The 14,019-nt window shown below is 43.6% G+C and overlaps 1 protein-coding gene across 1 annotated transcript; it reads right to left on the minus strand.

The window, feature by feature from the left end:
* Positions 1-1,767: 1,767 nt before the first annotated feature.
* Positions 1,768-13,447, minus strand: LOC142251857 (adrenodoxin-like). The gene is made up of 5 exons (XM_075324905.1): positions 13,376-13,447; positions 8,808-8,860; positions 7,913-8,040; positions 7,679-7,808; positions 1,768-2,232 (listed from the first exon to the last, which is right to left on the minus strand). The coding sequence occupies exons 1-5, from the start codon at positions 13,445-13,447 to the stop codon at positions 2,115-2,117; spliced, it is 501 nt and encodes a 166-aa protein (XP_075181020.1). The 3' UTR covers positions 1,768-2,114.
* Positions 13,448-14,019: the final 572 nt, after the last annotated feature.

Genomic DNA, 14,019 nt, shown 5'->3' on the forward strand with positions numbered 1-14,019 from the left:
ATACAGTACATGGACTTGTTGCCAGACATCTCTTTGTACTTACTCCCACTTCTCCACTGTCCCCACAACCTCTCAAAACTGCACCCCTAAAACTGCTGCTACTTTATACTGTGCCCCCTTTCAAAATTTTCCTCATTGCTTCAAAAACTACCCTCACAGGAACACTATTCCTCCTCAAATCTAAAACCACAATCCGCACATTAAATCTTTCGATCCTCTGTAGAGCACTTACAGTTCCCTGCTGTGTCTTTGCCTCCTGCCTTGGCTGCATATTTGAGCGTGGAGCTGATGAGCGCACCTCTGCCCCTTTCCTGGCATTTTAGTGTTCAAATGTACTTGAGAGACGCGAATACAATTGAATACAGTGAGAACCAGCGTCTACAGCTTGTGGGCCACAAGAAATCTTTTTTCGAGCTGCATGTGGCCCACAGGCTATATTTTGTGTACGCCTGGTCTTTTGTTTATTGGGGACTTAAGCCTATATACTCTATGCATAGAGCATTTCTCAAGAAGTTTTTGGAGAAGAAACAGAGCTCGTAACTCCTTAAGAACTTTTCATTTACGCTCACTTTCTACTCAAAAACTCAAAAAAACCTCCATGTGCATATATCCTAAGTGTTGTGCATCAGAGTTATTTAAACACAGGAGAACTGATTTTTGAGGAATGTTTTGTGATATATTTTTGGTCGCTTCCTTTTTCTGCCATTTTGGGGCAACTGATGATTTTTTTGGGCAGGTTTTCTCATGCTTTTTGTGATGTCTTCTTTTTACTATTTTCCATTAATTCTTTTTTCATGCCATTGATTAATGAAGTAACCACTAGCTTTTTTTTTCTTTTTAAAGAAAAACTATGGCAAACTGAGAACAGCCAGTACAAAAAGTATGGCTTGTGCAATACAAACCGTGTACTTAAATGTAATTTAAACAATAAAGCCGATGCACGCAGTGACACTTGAACTAATCACTGGAAGTGACAAGAGCAAGACTACCACCAATCTAATATATAAAGCTGAGTGTATGTGTGTATGTATGTGTGTGTGTATGTCCACTAAAGGAATCCGCACTGTCACATTTACAATCACGAAATTTTGCACAGACGCCTCATGTGACCCAGGGAACGTCATAGACTATGTTTTGACAGGAAAATTTAACCCCGTGCTTTACAGTTAGTTTCTAAAATCCTGCCGCCATTAACCTGAATGGAGGTGGGAGATACGGGCTATTAATTGCAACTGTCAGTGGTTGCTATAGGAACAAAATAAACTATTAGTTGAAGCTTATGTGTGAGGTAATAAGATGTCGGTGGAGAGATGGAGAGAGAGACAGAAAAAGACAGACAGAGAGAGACACAGACAGAGAAAGAGACAGACCTGAAAAGGGACAGACCTGGAAAGAGACAGACAAAGACAGACAGGAAAGAGACAGACGGGGAAAGAGACAGACAGACACACACATAGAGACAGACACAAAAATAGAGACAGACACAGAGATGGAGACAGATATACTGATACAAATACAGACAGAGAGATAGAAACAGACAGACAAGGAAAGAGACAGACAGAGAGACAGACAGTGACACACAGACAGAGACTGGGAGAGAGACAGAGAGACAGTTACTATTCCGGGCAATGCACGGGTACTACAGCTAGTTTATAATAAATGTCCTATTCTAAGGATCACCATCCATTTTTAATACTTGATTAACCCATTTAATTACTCATTATTGCTATAAAAAAAAATAGGAAAACACAAGTTAAGAGTCTTTAGAGTAGTGGTAACATATATGATATTTTATGTAATGCATTCTAAGTCCACACATATAGATTTATCATACACACATAGAATAATATACCCAGCATAATACTGAACTTGTTCCCCAGTCCTTATTGAACATCTGTTACTAAGTTCATTTAATTTACAATTACATTATAATATAACATCTACATTTTTCAAATCTTCCATATAAACTGTATGGAATGGAGATGTAGACACTACGACGATACCACTGGAATCCTTGCCCAAATCAGTTCTAACCAAGTAGAGCATGATGACATCACACAACTGGCACTTTCTCATCACCTAGATGTATGCACTGACAAATATTTGTTTATTAGTTATTGTTTGCTTTGCTTCTCAATTTGGTCTCTTCTTGCATCAGATAAATCTTTTGGCACTCGAACTGTAATTCCATCAATCGCTTTTGTCATGCAAATCTGGCATCCAAGGCGGGACCTATAAAAGAAAAAAGATCTTTGTAGGGGTCTTATGATCAATCATTAACATTAATAAATCGCCTATACAAAGACATTGATAAAATGTTGACTGTGCCAAATTATAAGGCTATGTTCAGATGGAATTTTTTGAATTGTATCCACTCCTAAAAACATCACAAAAATTGTTTGAAAAACGCTAGAAAAACTCATTCGTTTTAATATTAATCCTCTTGGTTCTTCATATGCAGTTTTTCTTCTTCCACTTTAGGTTTTAAGTGCCTGATGCCTGAAAAAAAGAAAGTGTATCTCTGTTTTTTGAATAGGCTCCTGATGGAAAACACTCCAAATTATGTACCATTTAATCAAAAGGCTGCTAAAGCGCTTTGGAAAAAAAAAATAAAAAACAGAAGAAAAAAAGAAAAATGCATCCAAAAACACCCCTAAAAAGGAGTGATTTCTTAAACGGTTTCCGCTTGAATTACTCATAGTTTTTCAATATCTTAATGGTTTCTAAGTATATACGGTATCTGCAGAGATGTTCGAGTTTGGAGTATTTAGAGTGGCACAAGAAAACTTGTGTTACAGGTATGGTTAGGATAATTTACAATGATATATATGCTAAAATTAGTAAATAATTTTTGTTTAGCCTTGCTTATATGTTTAAGGCCAGATAGCATAGAAGCAATTTGAACTGCATGACCCAAATTTAAAGGGTTTGTGTCATGAGGGTGTGGCCCCCCGTGCCAGCAGCCGGGCTGCTCGGATCCGGATCCGCGGTGGCTCGAGGGGTCTCTGGACCCAGGGGTCGTGCGGCCACTCAAATGAAGGGGGTATTTACAGGGGATTGTGTTAGAGTTCGTGACGCCACCCGTGGTATGTGGTAATTTGGAGTACCACTGCTGCAGTTGGGAGTACCCGGGGGTGATGGAATGGGGCAGCCAGGTGTTGTGACCCTCCACGGGTAGGGGGGATGCCCCGGGACTCGGTGATGGTGGCTAGGGAGTGCCGTCAGGTGTGGAGGGGGTCACTTGCATACTCACTCAGTCCATTAAGCTGACACCGACAACTGGATAAACCAAAGTTCTGGACACCACTGCCGCCGAGGGGAGCTAGTTTGAGTCCCGTCCCCAATGGTGTTGCCTGGTGATCCGTGACCTGCCTCCTGGCAATAAGTTTACTTCTCTGTTGGTCCTGGTAGTATGAAACTTGCCGGGTCCCGCTCCCACTATGGCTAAGTGTGTGAGCTTGCTCTCAGGGTTCACGCTTGGGATTTTCTGGACCATTTGAGTGGAAAGTCCTATCCCCCTTATTGCGCTAGTACACAGATTTTGGAGCGGGTGGAGAGCAGATCTTGAAGGCTCCGTTCTCGTTGGGTAAATTGTCAGGTTGCCTGAAGCTACTCCCTGACCTAGGTCCAAGTACCCCGTCGTGCCCTGGTCCCAGCCCGGGGATGGTGCAAGGCCGCCGGCTGTCCTCCTCGACAGTTCCGTGCCCCTTGCCATGATCCCCTGCGACCGGGGATCCAGCTCCTCTAGGCTCAGACCACCGTCTGCTACCTAGATAGCTTCCTAGGAGCCTGCTCCTGACCTCCTCTCTCCTTCGCTTTCAACACACTTCTCCCCACTCCTGACACTCCTGACCTCCCCTAACCAACCCCCCAAGTGGGCGACCCTATTCCATTTAGGCTGTCCACTCGTGTGCTTGGTGGGTGTGGTGCAGAGTGTACCTAGGATTTAATTAGCTGATGTAGGCAACACCATGTAGTTGGGGACCCATAACCAAGAAGGAGGTGGCTATTGCACGGGAGAGCAGATTATGCAATACCCTGTGACGACCTGATAGTCCAGGGGCGTCACAAATGTCTGATAGATGTGAGACCCAGTGGTTGGATATCTTGTTGATTCAATAAGGAAATGAATAGTGAATGTATGGGCCATGTACATTACTGAAGACCAAACATTGGAGCGTTCAATCAAAAGTATATTCTGGGAAATTCTCCCAACCTATAACTTCAACATAGGATTCGGACACTATGGACAGAGTAAAAAAATAGATGAGAAAGTGAGTGCACAATTTGGGACTTTTTCACAGTATGGCTGCATCCTAAAGGGAATATCAGGAGATTTTGTAGTACAACACTAATATCTTTAAATAGGGCTTAAGGAGACCTTTCAGGATCAATAAGTTTTCTAGCTCTACCTTATCCTGTTATCTTGCTGTAAACTCAGTAGAATCCTGTGTCTCATGCACACTAGTCAAGACAATTTACATATTCACCGCTCCCCCCTCCTATCTCTTTATGTATTCACTATCACTGCTGAGAGGTGGGAGGGAGTATGGGTGAAGGCAGCAGTGCAAATTCAATTCAGATTTACTATCGCTGATGCCAGCACTGAGAGGTGAGAGGGGGAGCAGGACTTATGCAGTTTGTATTTACATATGCCTGACTATTTACTATGTCACACTGAATTCTACCAAGTGTACAAGAAGATAACAGGAAGAGGAAGAGCTATACAAGTTACTGATCCTGAAAGGTCTCCTTAAGCCCTATTTAAAGATAATATTAATATTGTAATACAAATACACCTGACAGATTCCCCTTAACTTTCTGGCTGCAAATGTGGGTCAAAAGCATCAAAGAAATGTTGAGGAATATTTTACAATCTTTTGGTTAGGTTCAATATACAGGAAGGTTACAATTTAAAAGGGTTGGCTGAAATCAAGACTCACCCTATTCAACCAACAGGATTTCTGGACTTCAAGGCAATTATCATGGCAAAAACTTTTGTACAACCACAACCTATTAACTTGCATAACTAACAAGTAGTACATTTGTTTTTAAAGGGATGTTGCATGATGTAGATTAGGATCATTAGATTTTAAAATGTTTTGTGTTTGTTTAACTGTATTTTATTTTGTTAAAAATATAAACCATTTACTACTGAGATAACATTGTAATACTTATCTACATCTGAATGCAATATTAATTAAAGGGGTTGTCAATAACTTAGATAATAGGTCATAAATATGACATTGACGGGAGTTTGATATCCGGTCCCTCCACTGATCAGCTATTTTGTACTTCTGGCAGCAATCAGATATATACAGCAAATTTAAATAAAAAAAACTGACCAGCACCTCCAAACAGAATAAGACAAGTGTGAACTGGTGCAAGCCAACACAAATATTTGATATATAAACAAACAGCAGCACTTTGTATTATGATATCATATGCAAACATTGAATATAGGAATTTGTAACTGTATTACTGCTGTAGAAAATTAGTGAAAAATGAAGGAACTTAGAGCACAAATTGGCCATTTCATGAGAGCCCTCCGGCCACAAGAAGGCGTACCTTTTTAATATGACTCTAACTAAATATGTTTTTAACTAGAGCTGGATCCTGCCTGCCCTTAAATTGTAGGCTTTAAGCCCAGGAAATGCATATTTTGTTAGGGTCCCATCAAAAAGGTATGTCCGGGTACGTCTTGCTGTGGCTGGTGGGCTCTCATGAATTGGCCAAATTCTGCGCTAAATATGTTCGTAATTTACAATATTTTCTATAGCAGTAATGTCCATATATACAGTGATCAGACCCAGAACAGCAGAGTCATGGCAGAGTACACTGTGTAATGGCTGTTCTTGGTATTGCAGCACAACGTCCATTCACTTCAATGGAAGCTAAAGTACAGAACCCAAGAATGACCCCAGCAGGAGTGGCAAACAGCTGATCCTTGGTATATAAGGATAGGTAATCAATATCAAAATCCTTGACCATCTCCTTAAATTGTACCTTTATTAGAGTCCCTAATTTAATAGAAAATTTAACAGTAAAATGTTCTTTTTGAAAGAACATACAATAAATTTCTACAACTCACTGATTCTCCAAAGTTTTAAAATGTTTGGCTGGTCCATGTATGAGTGAAGGAACATTTTATTATGGTATGTTATTATAGTGTCAGCAGCTGGATGGAGAACATGCAGCTGTAGAGGCAGAGCGCCTGTCACGATTGTCTCACTGCATGTTGAAACCAGTGACAGCCTTTGGACTTGAGCCTCTCATCTAGCTCTTTTCATTTAAATGGGTTTCATTAAGTTTGGCACTGCAGTGGTTAAGTGCCGGTTTTTCTACTTCAGGTTTTCCTAAGCAGTTTCTTGCGGAGAGATCAGGTGCACTTACTCAGTAGTCACACCCTTCAGCTTCAATTAGCAGGGTATCCCAGAATTCCCTTCTGAAGATACAAACTCATTTGTGTCCTGGCCGCCGTTGAGGAAAGTTCTGCAAGTCAAGTTCCTTTCAGTTGTTTATGTTCCCCCCTGTTTCTTTGTTCACCTGGTGTGTTGTTAGTGCAGTTTTGAGGTCCAGTGTACCCCACCTGCCCCTCACTAGGCAGGGTTACTATAAGGCCTTTATTGGGTCTCAGGTTCCTGTTCAGTGACAGGTGCGGAGACTGTATAGGGACTGGTGAGAAGAGGAGGGACAGTTAAAGGTGAAGTTAGGAGGTGCCCACCTACCCCTCTCACTAGTTCCTGGGTCTGCCGTTGTTTTTGTGTCCCCTGTGCCACCCTTTTGTGTGTTTTTTGTTGTGCATCAGACAAACATAGGTTTGAATGGTGCTACACCCGGCAAGCATGACAGAGCCATCCGGAAGGCACTGCAGGCCTCCTTGCAATATGCAGGGATGGTTTATTAGAATCTCTACCTCCCTGATTGATGTCCTAAACTGTCCAAAATTTAGGAAGCAAAAACATTGTTTTCTCCCCCTGGAGTAACAATCATATGAACACCAGGTGCATGAGAAGGATCGGAGCTGTTGGGTCTTTGCAGGCACAGATCAACTATATATTAAGCAGAAGTTTCCACTGTAACTAGGAATAATATATTAGTCCCAGTTACAGTGATAATCATCATTAAAATAAATGTATTTATATTTAGAAATATGTAAGGAAAAAGGAGAGAGAAAGGGGAGGAAGGGTGGATCTGATGTAGAGAAGGGAGGGAGGAAGGAAGGAAGGGTCAAAAGAAAGGAAGGAGGGTGGGTGGGATGTGGGGAAGGAAGGAAAGAAGGGCCAATGCTAACCACAGCAAAAAATATCCATATGTACTAAAGAATATATAACAAATATAGTAAGCATAAGAGGAACAGAATTTAAATTGTAATTTTGTGCCACCTTGTCATTTTAAACTAAAATAGCAAAAATGTGAAAAACAAACACATATATTGTGTGTTCTTTTAAAATTGTCCTATGTCACTGAAATTAAAAAAAAAATGAATGTAAAAAAAAGTCATCAAAATATGGCCTCACATATCAGGAGAAATGGAGGCAAAAACTATTTGAGGGATCAAAATTCTAAAAAACAAATGACAACATGCCTGATCACGGCCAAAATGACATAGTCCTGCACTGAGCAATAAACATCACAAACTAGTAAGCTTATAATCACTAAATGCATAAGAACTTACGTTTGAGTTAATCCAAAAGCCAAATCCAACATGTCCATCTCCTCATCGGTAACAGAACTGAGCTGGTCAAAGGCCTTCTGATCAAATATGAGGTGACAAGTTGAACAAGCTAAAGTTCCTTCACAAGCACCTAAGAGAACAAATGATGGAAACAGTTTTTGAGCAACTACATCATGGTGTTCTATTGTGAGAAGCCTCAATTATTTAGGTAGCAACGAAACCTCAAATACTTACCAAATCCGTCAATATTTAAATGATGCCGAATAACAACCTCCAGTAAACTCTCCCCTTCTTTAGCTGAGGCTGTCAGGATCTCGCCATCACGGTTGATGAAATTAACTTTTAAGTTTTCTTCTGACGTTCTGTAAAAAAAATTGTAAATTAATTCTTTGGAAGACAATTTGTATGATATGGATTATGTATTATATATAGTTGAAACCAGGAGTTTACATACACTATCTAAAAACACATATCCATGTTTTTCTCACTATCTAACATGAAATCACAATAAAATAAAACAACAGGTGTATCTCTAATTAACTCAGATGTTGCCAATAAACCTATCAGAAGCTTCCAAAGACATGACATCATCATATGGGCTATCCCATATTTTTTAAATGCATAGCACTTTTAGTGTATGTAAACTTTTGATTTTGCAGAAAGTAATAAAAATCACAAAAACTGCCATATACTAGAGGATATAGCTAGTGGCACCATATATGCGGATAGCTGGAAGTAATAGAGAAATAGGGAAATGAACAATACTTACAGTGGTCAGGTTATACTCCAGGTTATTCCCCAAACACTACAATCATCACCATTACATTAATTACTCTAGTGAGAGATTAAATGTGTAACAAATGTAATAAGAAGCAAACATCCATTTAGTTGATCGAACCAGCTGGATACATGGCCACCTTGAGGATATCCAGAAATGCTCCAGGGCATAACACTAGAAGTCCCTCAAGTCAGGCACTATCTAGACCCAAGGTCCCATTAACTCCCATCCTTACAAGGGCTGTCCACATCTGACCCTATAACCAATATAGCCCTATGGCTCCCTATGTGCCACTCATTATATCCTCTTGTATATGGCATTTTTGCATTGATTGAGTGTATAATGTTTCACTTTTTGAGGCTCTTCAGGCAAAATGATGACACATAATGGAAATGTAACTTTTTCTAAAAGTAAAAAAACAAAACAAATAAAATCAAAACAAAATAGAGAAAACGTTGAAGAAGGGGAAAGAAATGTGGGAGAGACCGGATTTGAAACATTGAATGATTTACATAATGAAGAAAAAGAACATCAGCGCTGTGCTGGTGTGCCGCATGAAGGAAGGAGCATCACAGTTACATTGTATAACCTTAATATACTGTAATAAGTGATGTAACACTAAACAGTGCAGAACTTGTTGATATACGTGTGACGCCCTGGCAAAACCAGGTGGTCACACACACTAGGCCCCCGAAAAACACCGTCCCACACAGGGTTACACACAGCCGATAAAATCCTAGTCACCTCCCCCAGTGTAGGACAGGCACACCAGTGGGCCGGACCAGGTGGATGAGAAACGCCCACCTAGGGGTCTGGAGAACCCGGAGCGGGAAAAGAGTGAAGTCGAGTTAAGTCTGAAGTCAGTAGAGGGTAGTTGAAGTTGAGAGCAGTGGAAGTTCAAGTGCAAGTCAGAGTGGAAAGTCGTCGGGGTTGGAGCCCCGGCGTGCTGGCTAGGTGGCAGATGGTGGTCTGTGTCAAACAGGAGATGGGAAGACGGCTGCCAGAGATCCAAGGTGGACCGGAACAGGGTTGGAGCCCGCCGGTGCCGACACCGGAGAACCGACCTGGAAACCGTGCACAGAGGGGGTACTTTGAACCCTGAAGCCAGGACCGGAACCAATGGCCTAGCTAACTAACCAATTGAGGGCAGGATTATAGGTCCTGTCCCAACCAAAGTCCCAAAAGCAGACAACAGCCCACCGCGGGGGATAGGCAATCCGCCAGGGCTCGCTAGATCCCAAGGGCCAGCGTCAGCGGGAACGGCTCCCACCCATAGTTCTGGGAGCTGGCTTCCGTGTTCCATACCGGAAAGCCCAAAGAGAACTCACAGCAGTGCAGAGGAAAGTGACAAAGATCATCAGCCCGGGTGTGGGACCAGAATGCACCCGGCTGCGGCGGCCGGTCACCACCACCTTGGTTTACCACTGGACTCGTCTGATTCATTCAATTGTGAGTAAGCTAACATTCCCCCGGTCTGACCGGGTGCGCCGGCCCCTGCAATAACTACCGTCAACACAGAGACACTGGGCTCCGGGGCAACCATCCCTACCCACGGAGGGGTTAACAACCAGCGGCCATCCCATCTCCCCCGGGTGCCCCACAACAGCAGCGGTGGTGCCACACTTCACCACACACCGTGGGTGACGTCACAGACAGTTTACAGCAAATCCCGTACAAATACGTCCCCTTTTATGCGGAGTGCCCGCGTGACCCCCGGGTCTGGAAGAATCCCTCGAGCCACACTGCGGATCCAGATCCGAGCAGCCTGGCTGCTGGCACGGAGGCGGCACATACTCAATATATAACTGGTAAAATACTGAAATGCGGGGATCTGTGGAGGAGAAAGAAAGGATTATGAGAACAAGTACTGGACTGTGGACTTGTCCAAATAGTGTATATAAAATCCTTATTTAAGGACTAGAGGTATATGGATAAGCTAACTAACCAATTGAGGGCAGGATTATAGGTCCTGTCCCAACCAAAGTCCCAAAAGCAGACAACAGCCCACCGCGGGGGATAGGCAATCCGCCAGGGCTCGCTAGATCCCAAGGGCCAGCGTCAGCGGGAACGGCTCCCACCCATAGTTCTGGGAGCTGGCTTCCGTGTTCCATACCGGAGAGCCCAAAGAGAACTCACAGCAGTGCAGAGGAAAGTGACAAAGATCATCAGCCCGGGTGTGGGACTAGAATGCACCCGGCTGCGGCGGCCGGTCACCACCACCTTGGTTTACCACTGGACTCGTCTGATTCATTCAATTGTGAGTAAGCTAACATCCCCCCGGTCTGACCGAGTGTGCCGGCCCCTGCAATAACTACCGTCAACACAGAGACACTGGGCTCCGGGGCAACCATCCCTACCCACGGAGGGGTTAACAACCAGCGGCCATCCCATCGCCCCCGGGTGCCCCACAACAGCAGCGGTGGTGCCACACTTCACCACACACCGTGGGTGACGTCACAGATAGTTTACAGCAAATCCCGTACAAATACGTCCCCTTTTATGCGGAGTGCCCGCGTGACCCCCGGGTCTGGAAGAATCTTTCGAGCCACACTGCGGATCCAGATCCGAGCAGCCTGGCTGCTGGCACGGAGGCGGCACATACTCAATATATAACTGGTAAAATACTGAAATGCGGGGATCTGTGGAGGAGAAAGAAAGGATTATGAGAACAAGTACTGGACTGTGGACTTGTCCAAATAGTGTATATAAAATCCTTATTTAAGGACTAGAGGTATATGGATAAGAAAAAAATAATGTAAACACCAGAAAAGAACATCACACATTAAATTGAGTCTGTCACCCACAAAATGCCATTTAAACTACCTAAACATTTATATAGGGCACCTAACAAGTATATCTTTATAGTTCACTAAAAAACAACTTGTATTTAATATGCAAATTAGGTAACTTTGGTGCACCCTTGGTTACCTAACCTTGGTTACCTATTATGCAAATAGGAGGGTGTGATGGTGCACCAAGGCATAGGACAATGTCTTGGTGCACCATCACACCCTCCTATTTGCATAAAATAATTACCCTTCATCCTAATAGATATTTAGCAATAAAAAAAATTTAAAAACAAGAGAAATTAAAACTGAGCATTTTGGAAAAAAGCAGGTACCGCACATTGATTTTTTTTCTCTAAAGCCCAGAGTGAATGCTGTGTCTCCAGTCTGCACCTGCGCACTGACACGGGATGATCATGGTGGAGTGCTTATAGGGTCTGTCACGCAGTGACTACTGGGGTTCCACCAGGTACACAGAAACCCCCAGCAAGCACCGCAACACACAGGGTACATATTACAATGGTGGGCCCTTGTGCTAGGGTCATCTCCTAAACTCACCTGAGACTGATCCCTGCACTCCCGGACGTCCTTAGGCCTGTTTCACACGTCAGTGATTCTGGTACGTTTGTGCTTTTTTTTCTACGTACCAGAATCACTGACATACGCAGACCCATTATAATGAATGGGTCTGCTCACACATCAGTGATTTTTCACTGACCTTGTCTCCGTGCGGCGTACCCGCGTGTCCGCGATTGCCGCACGGAGACATGTCCATTTTTTTCTGGCATCACTGATGTCCTACGGTGGTGTAATCCGTGAAACACGTGCCAGAAAAAAACGTGCATACAAAATAAAAATCATTTTTACTCACCCGGCTCCAGCGGCGCTCTCTGCAGCCTGTGCTGCCTGCTGCTTCTAAGCCAGCTCATTACTGTCGTGCATATTCATGAATGCACGACACAGCCAACCCGGAAGCACCTGCTGCGGGGGTCAGCGCCGGCCGGATGCTGCACCGCGGGAGCGTTCAGCACCATGGAGAGCGGGAGCGGGCACAGGTGAGTTAATCTCTATGTGCATTGTGCAATCACGGACCAACGAGAACGGAGCCCGGGTTGCACATAGACAACCCACGTGTGCCGTGAATCATGGCACACGGAGGGACATGTGCATGTTTTACACGTCAGTGAAGAACGTCTGTGTTTTTCACGGACGTGTGAAACGGGCCTAATACAGGTTCTTTCACCCTGACGGCGATCATGTGCCTATTCCTGTCTTTCACTGGACTCAGCCCTATATAGTGTGTAGGGCAGCGAAAATGCTAGTAAGTGTAAGTTAAAGACAAAGAGAGGATTAGACAGACAGGGGTAAAATAAACAGCAATCATACAAAACACTCCAAACAACAAGAGGTATTAATAAGGAGCGGACAAGAGGGAAAAAAACAAAAGAACAACACAACTTTCATACAGCAAATGTTCTTTGAATGGGTTCCTGGTCCTCAACTCACAGGTTCCCCCTAGAGGCAGAATTGCAGAAACTATCACCAGTGGTTACCTGAGCTAGAAGGGAAGTGTTTATAGCAGAGCTAATTAGCAATAGAGAACATTTGACTATTATTCACACTCAGAGTTCCAGGAGACCAGAGGATCTGAACACTAGCAGCACTGGATGAAATAGAATCTGCACAGCCAGCAGTATTAACCTGAGCAAGTGTGTATGAAGCCCTGCACAGTGATCTTCTGCTACCTGAAATAGGAGGGACCACTCTCCATCATGGTACCCCTGTGACAGTGTAAGTACAAATGAACTTGCAGGGCTCTGGATTGTAGGGGAAGAAAAGGGGGCAGTGTTAGTGTTACAATTCTACAAGCTCAGCTCCTAGTATTGGTAAACCTACCAAACAACAAAAGTGTATGATGCCTATTCACTAAGACTGTCTTACTGAACAGGTTAACTGAAGTACAATGCGCTGACTTCATTAACAAGTGCACAACACTTAAAGAGAACCTGACATCTGATACATGGATGCATTGGGCAGCATTTATTGGACATTGGGCAGCATTTATCGGGCATTGGCTGTATGAACCCAGCCAGGTATGTTTGATTCTGAAACACTGCAGCATATTAATCATACTTTTAATAGCTGCTGAGGACTGAGCTGCGCTGTACCTGACAGGAGGGTCCCCAGTGACTTTTCTCTGCCCATTGCCCTTGACATGAATCTCCATACAGCACACATAGGAAGAGATATGTCAATCTAGGGCAGTGGACAGGAGGAAGCCGCAGGGCACCCACGGCTTCCCCACCTGTCTGACTAGTCTACAGCACGGCTCGGTCCATGGAGGCTATTAAAAGGATGTTTTTCAAAATGGTATGGGCAGTTCGTGTCAGCCGGCAGGTTCCCTATAAAGGGAATATGTCACCAGATTTATGCTACCATGTCTGAGAGCAGCATAATTTAGGCAAAAAGACCCTAATTCCAATGATGTATCACTTAGTTTGATGAGTGCAGTAATTGTGACACAATCAGAGGTCTTAGATGTAGCAAGGCTGAGAAAGCTAACCCTGCCCACATGACAACTCTTTCTGTTCCTTTTCTATTAACAACGAGCTGCTTATCCTATAGAGAGTGTGATCTATCTGGCAGGCACGTGCTCTGTTGTCTGGGCAGTGATGATCTCCTTGTGATTAAACAAGCATTGTATGGAAATGTCGCGGGCGGCGGGGCGCTGCGCTCGCTAACACTCGGGTCCAGCGCTGCTGTTCGGTGGCTCGAGC

Source organism: Anomaloglossus baeobatrachus, chromosome 9 (genome assembly GCF_048569485.1).
Source record: "Anomaloglossus baeobatrachus isolate aAnoBae1 chromosome 9, aAnoBae1.hap1, whole genome shotgun sequence".
Taxonomy (NCBI): Eukaryota; Metazoa; Chordata; class Amphibia; order Anura; family Aromobatidae; genus Anomaloglossus; species Anomaloglossus baeobatrachus.

Coding starts and splice junctions, on each gene's coding strand:
- LOC142251857 (XM_075324905.1), bottom strand. CDS start 13,447: ATGGGCAGAGAAAAGTCACTGGGGACCCTCCTGTCAGGTACAGCGCAG. Junction 8,861..13,375: donor GTCCTCAGCAGCTATTAAAA/GTATGATTAATA, acceptor TTTTACTTTTAG/AAAAAGTTACATTTCCATTA. Junction 7,809..7,912: donor TTTAAATATTGACGGATTTG/GTAAGTATTTGA, acceptor TTGTTCTCTTAG/GTGCTTGTGAAGGAACTTTA.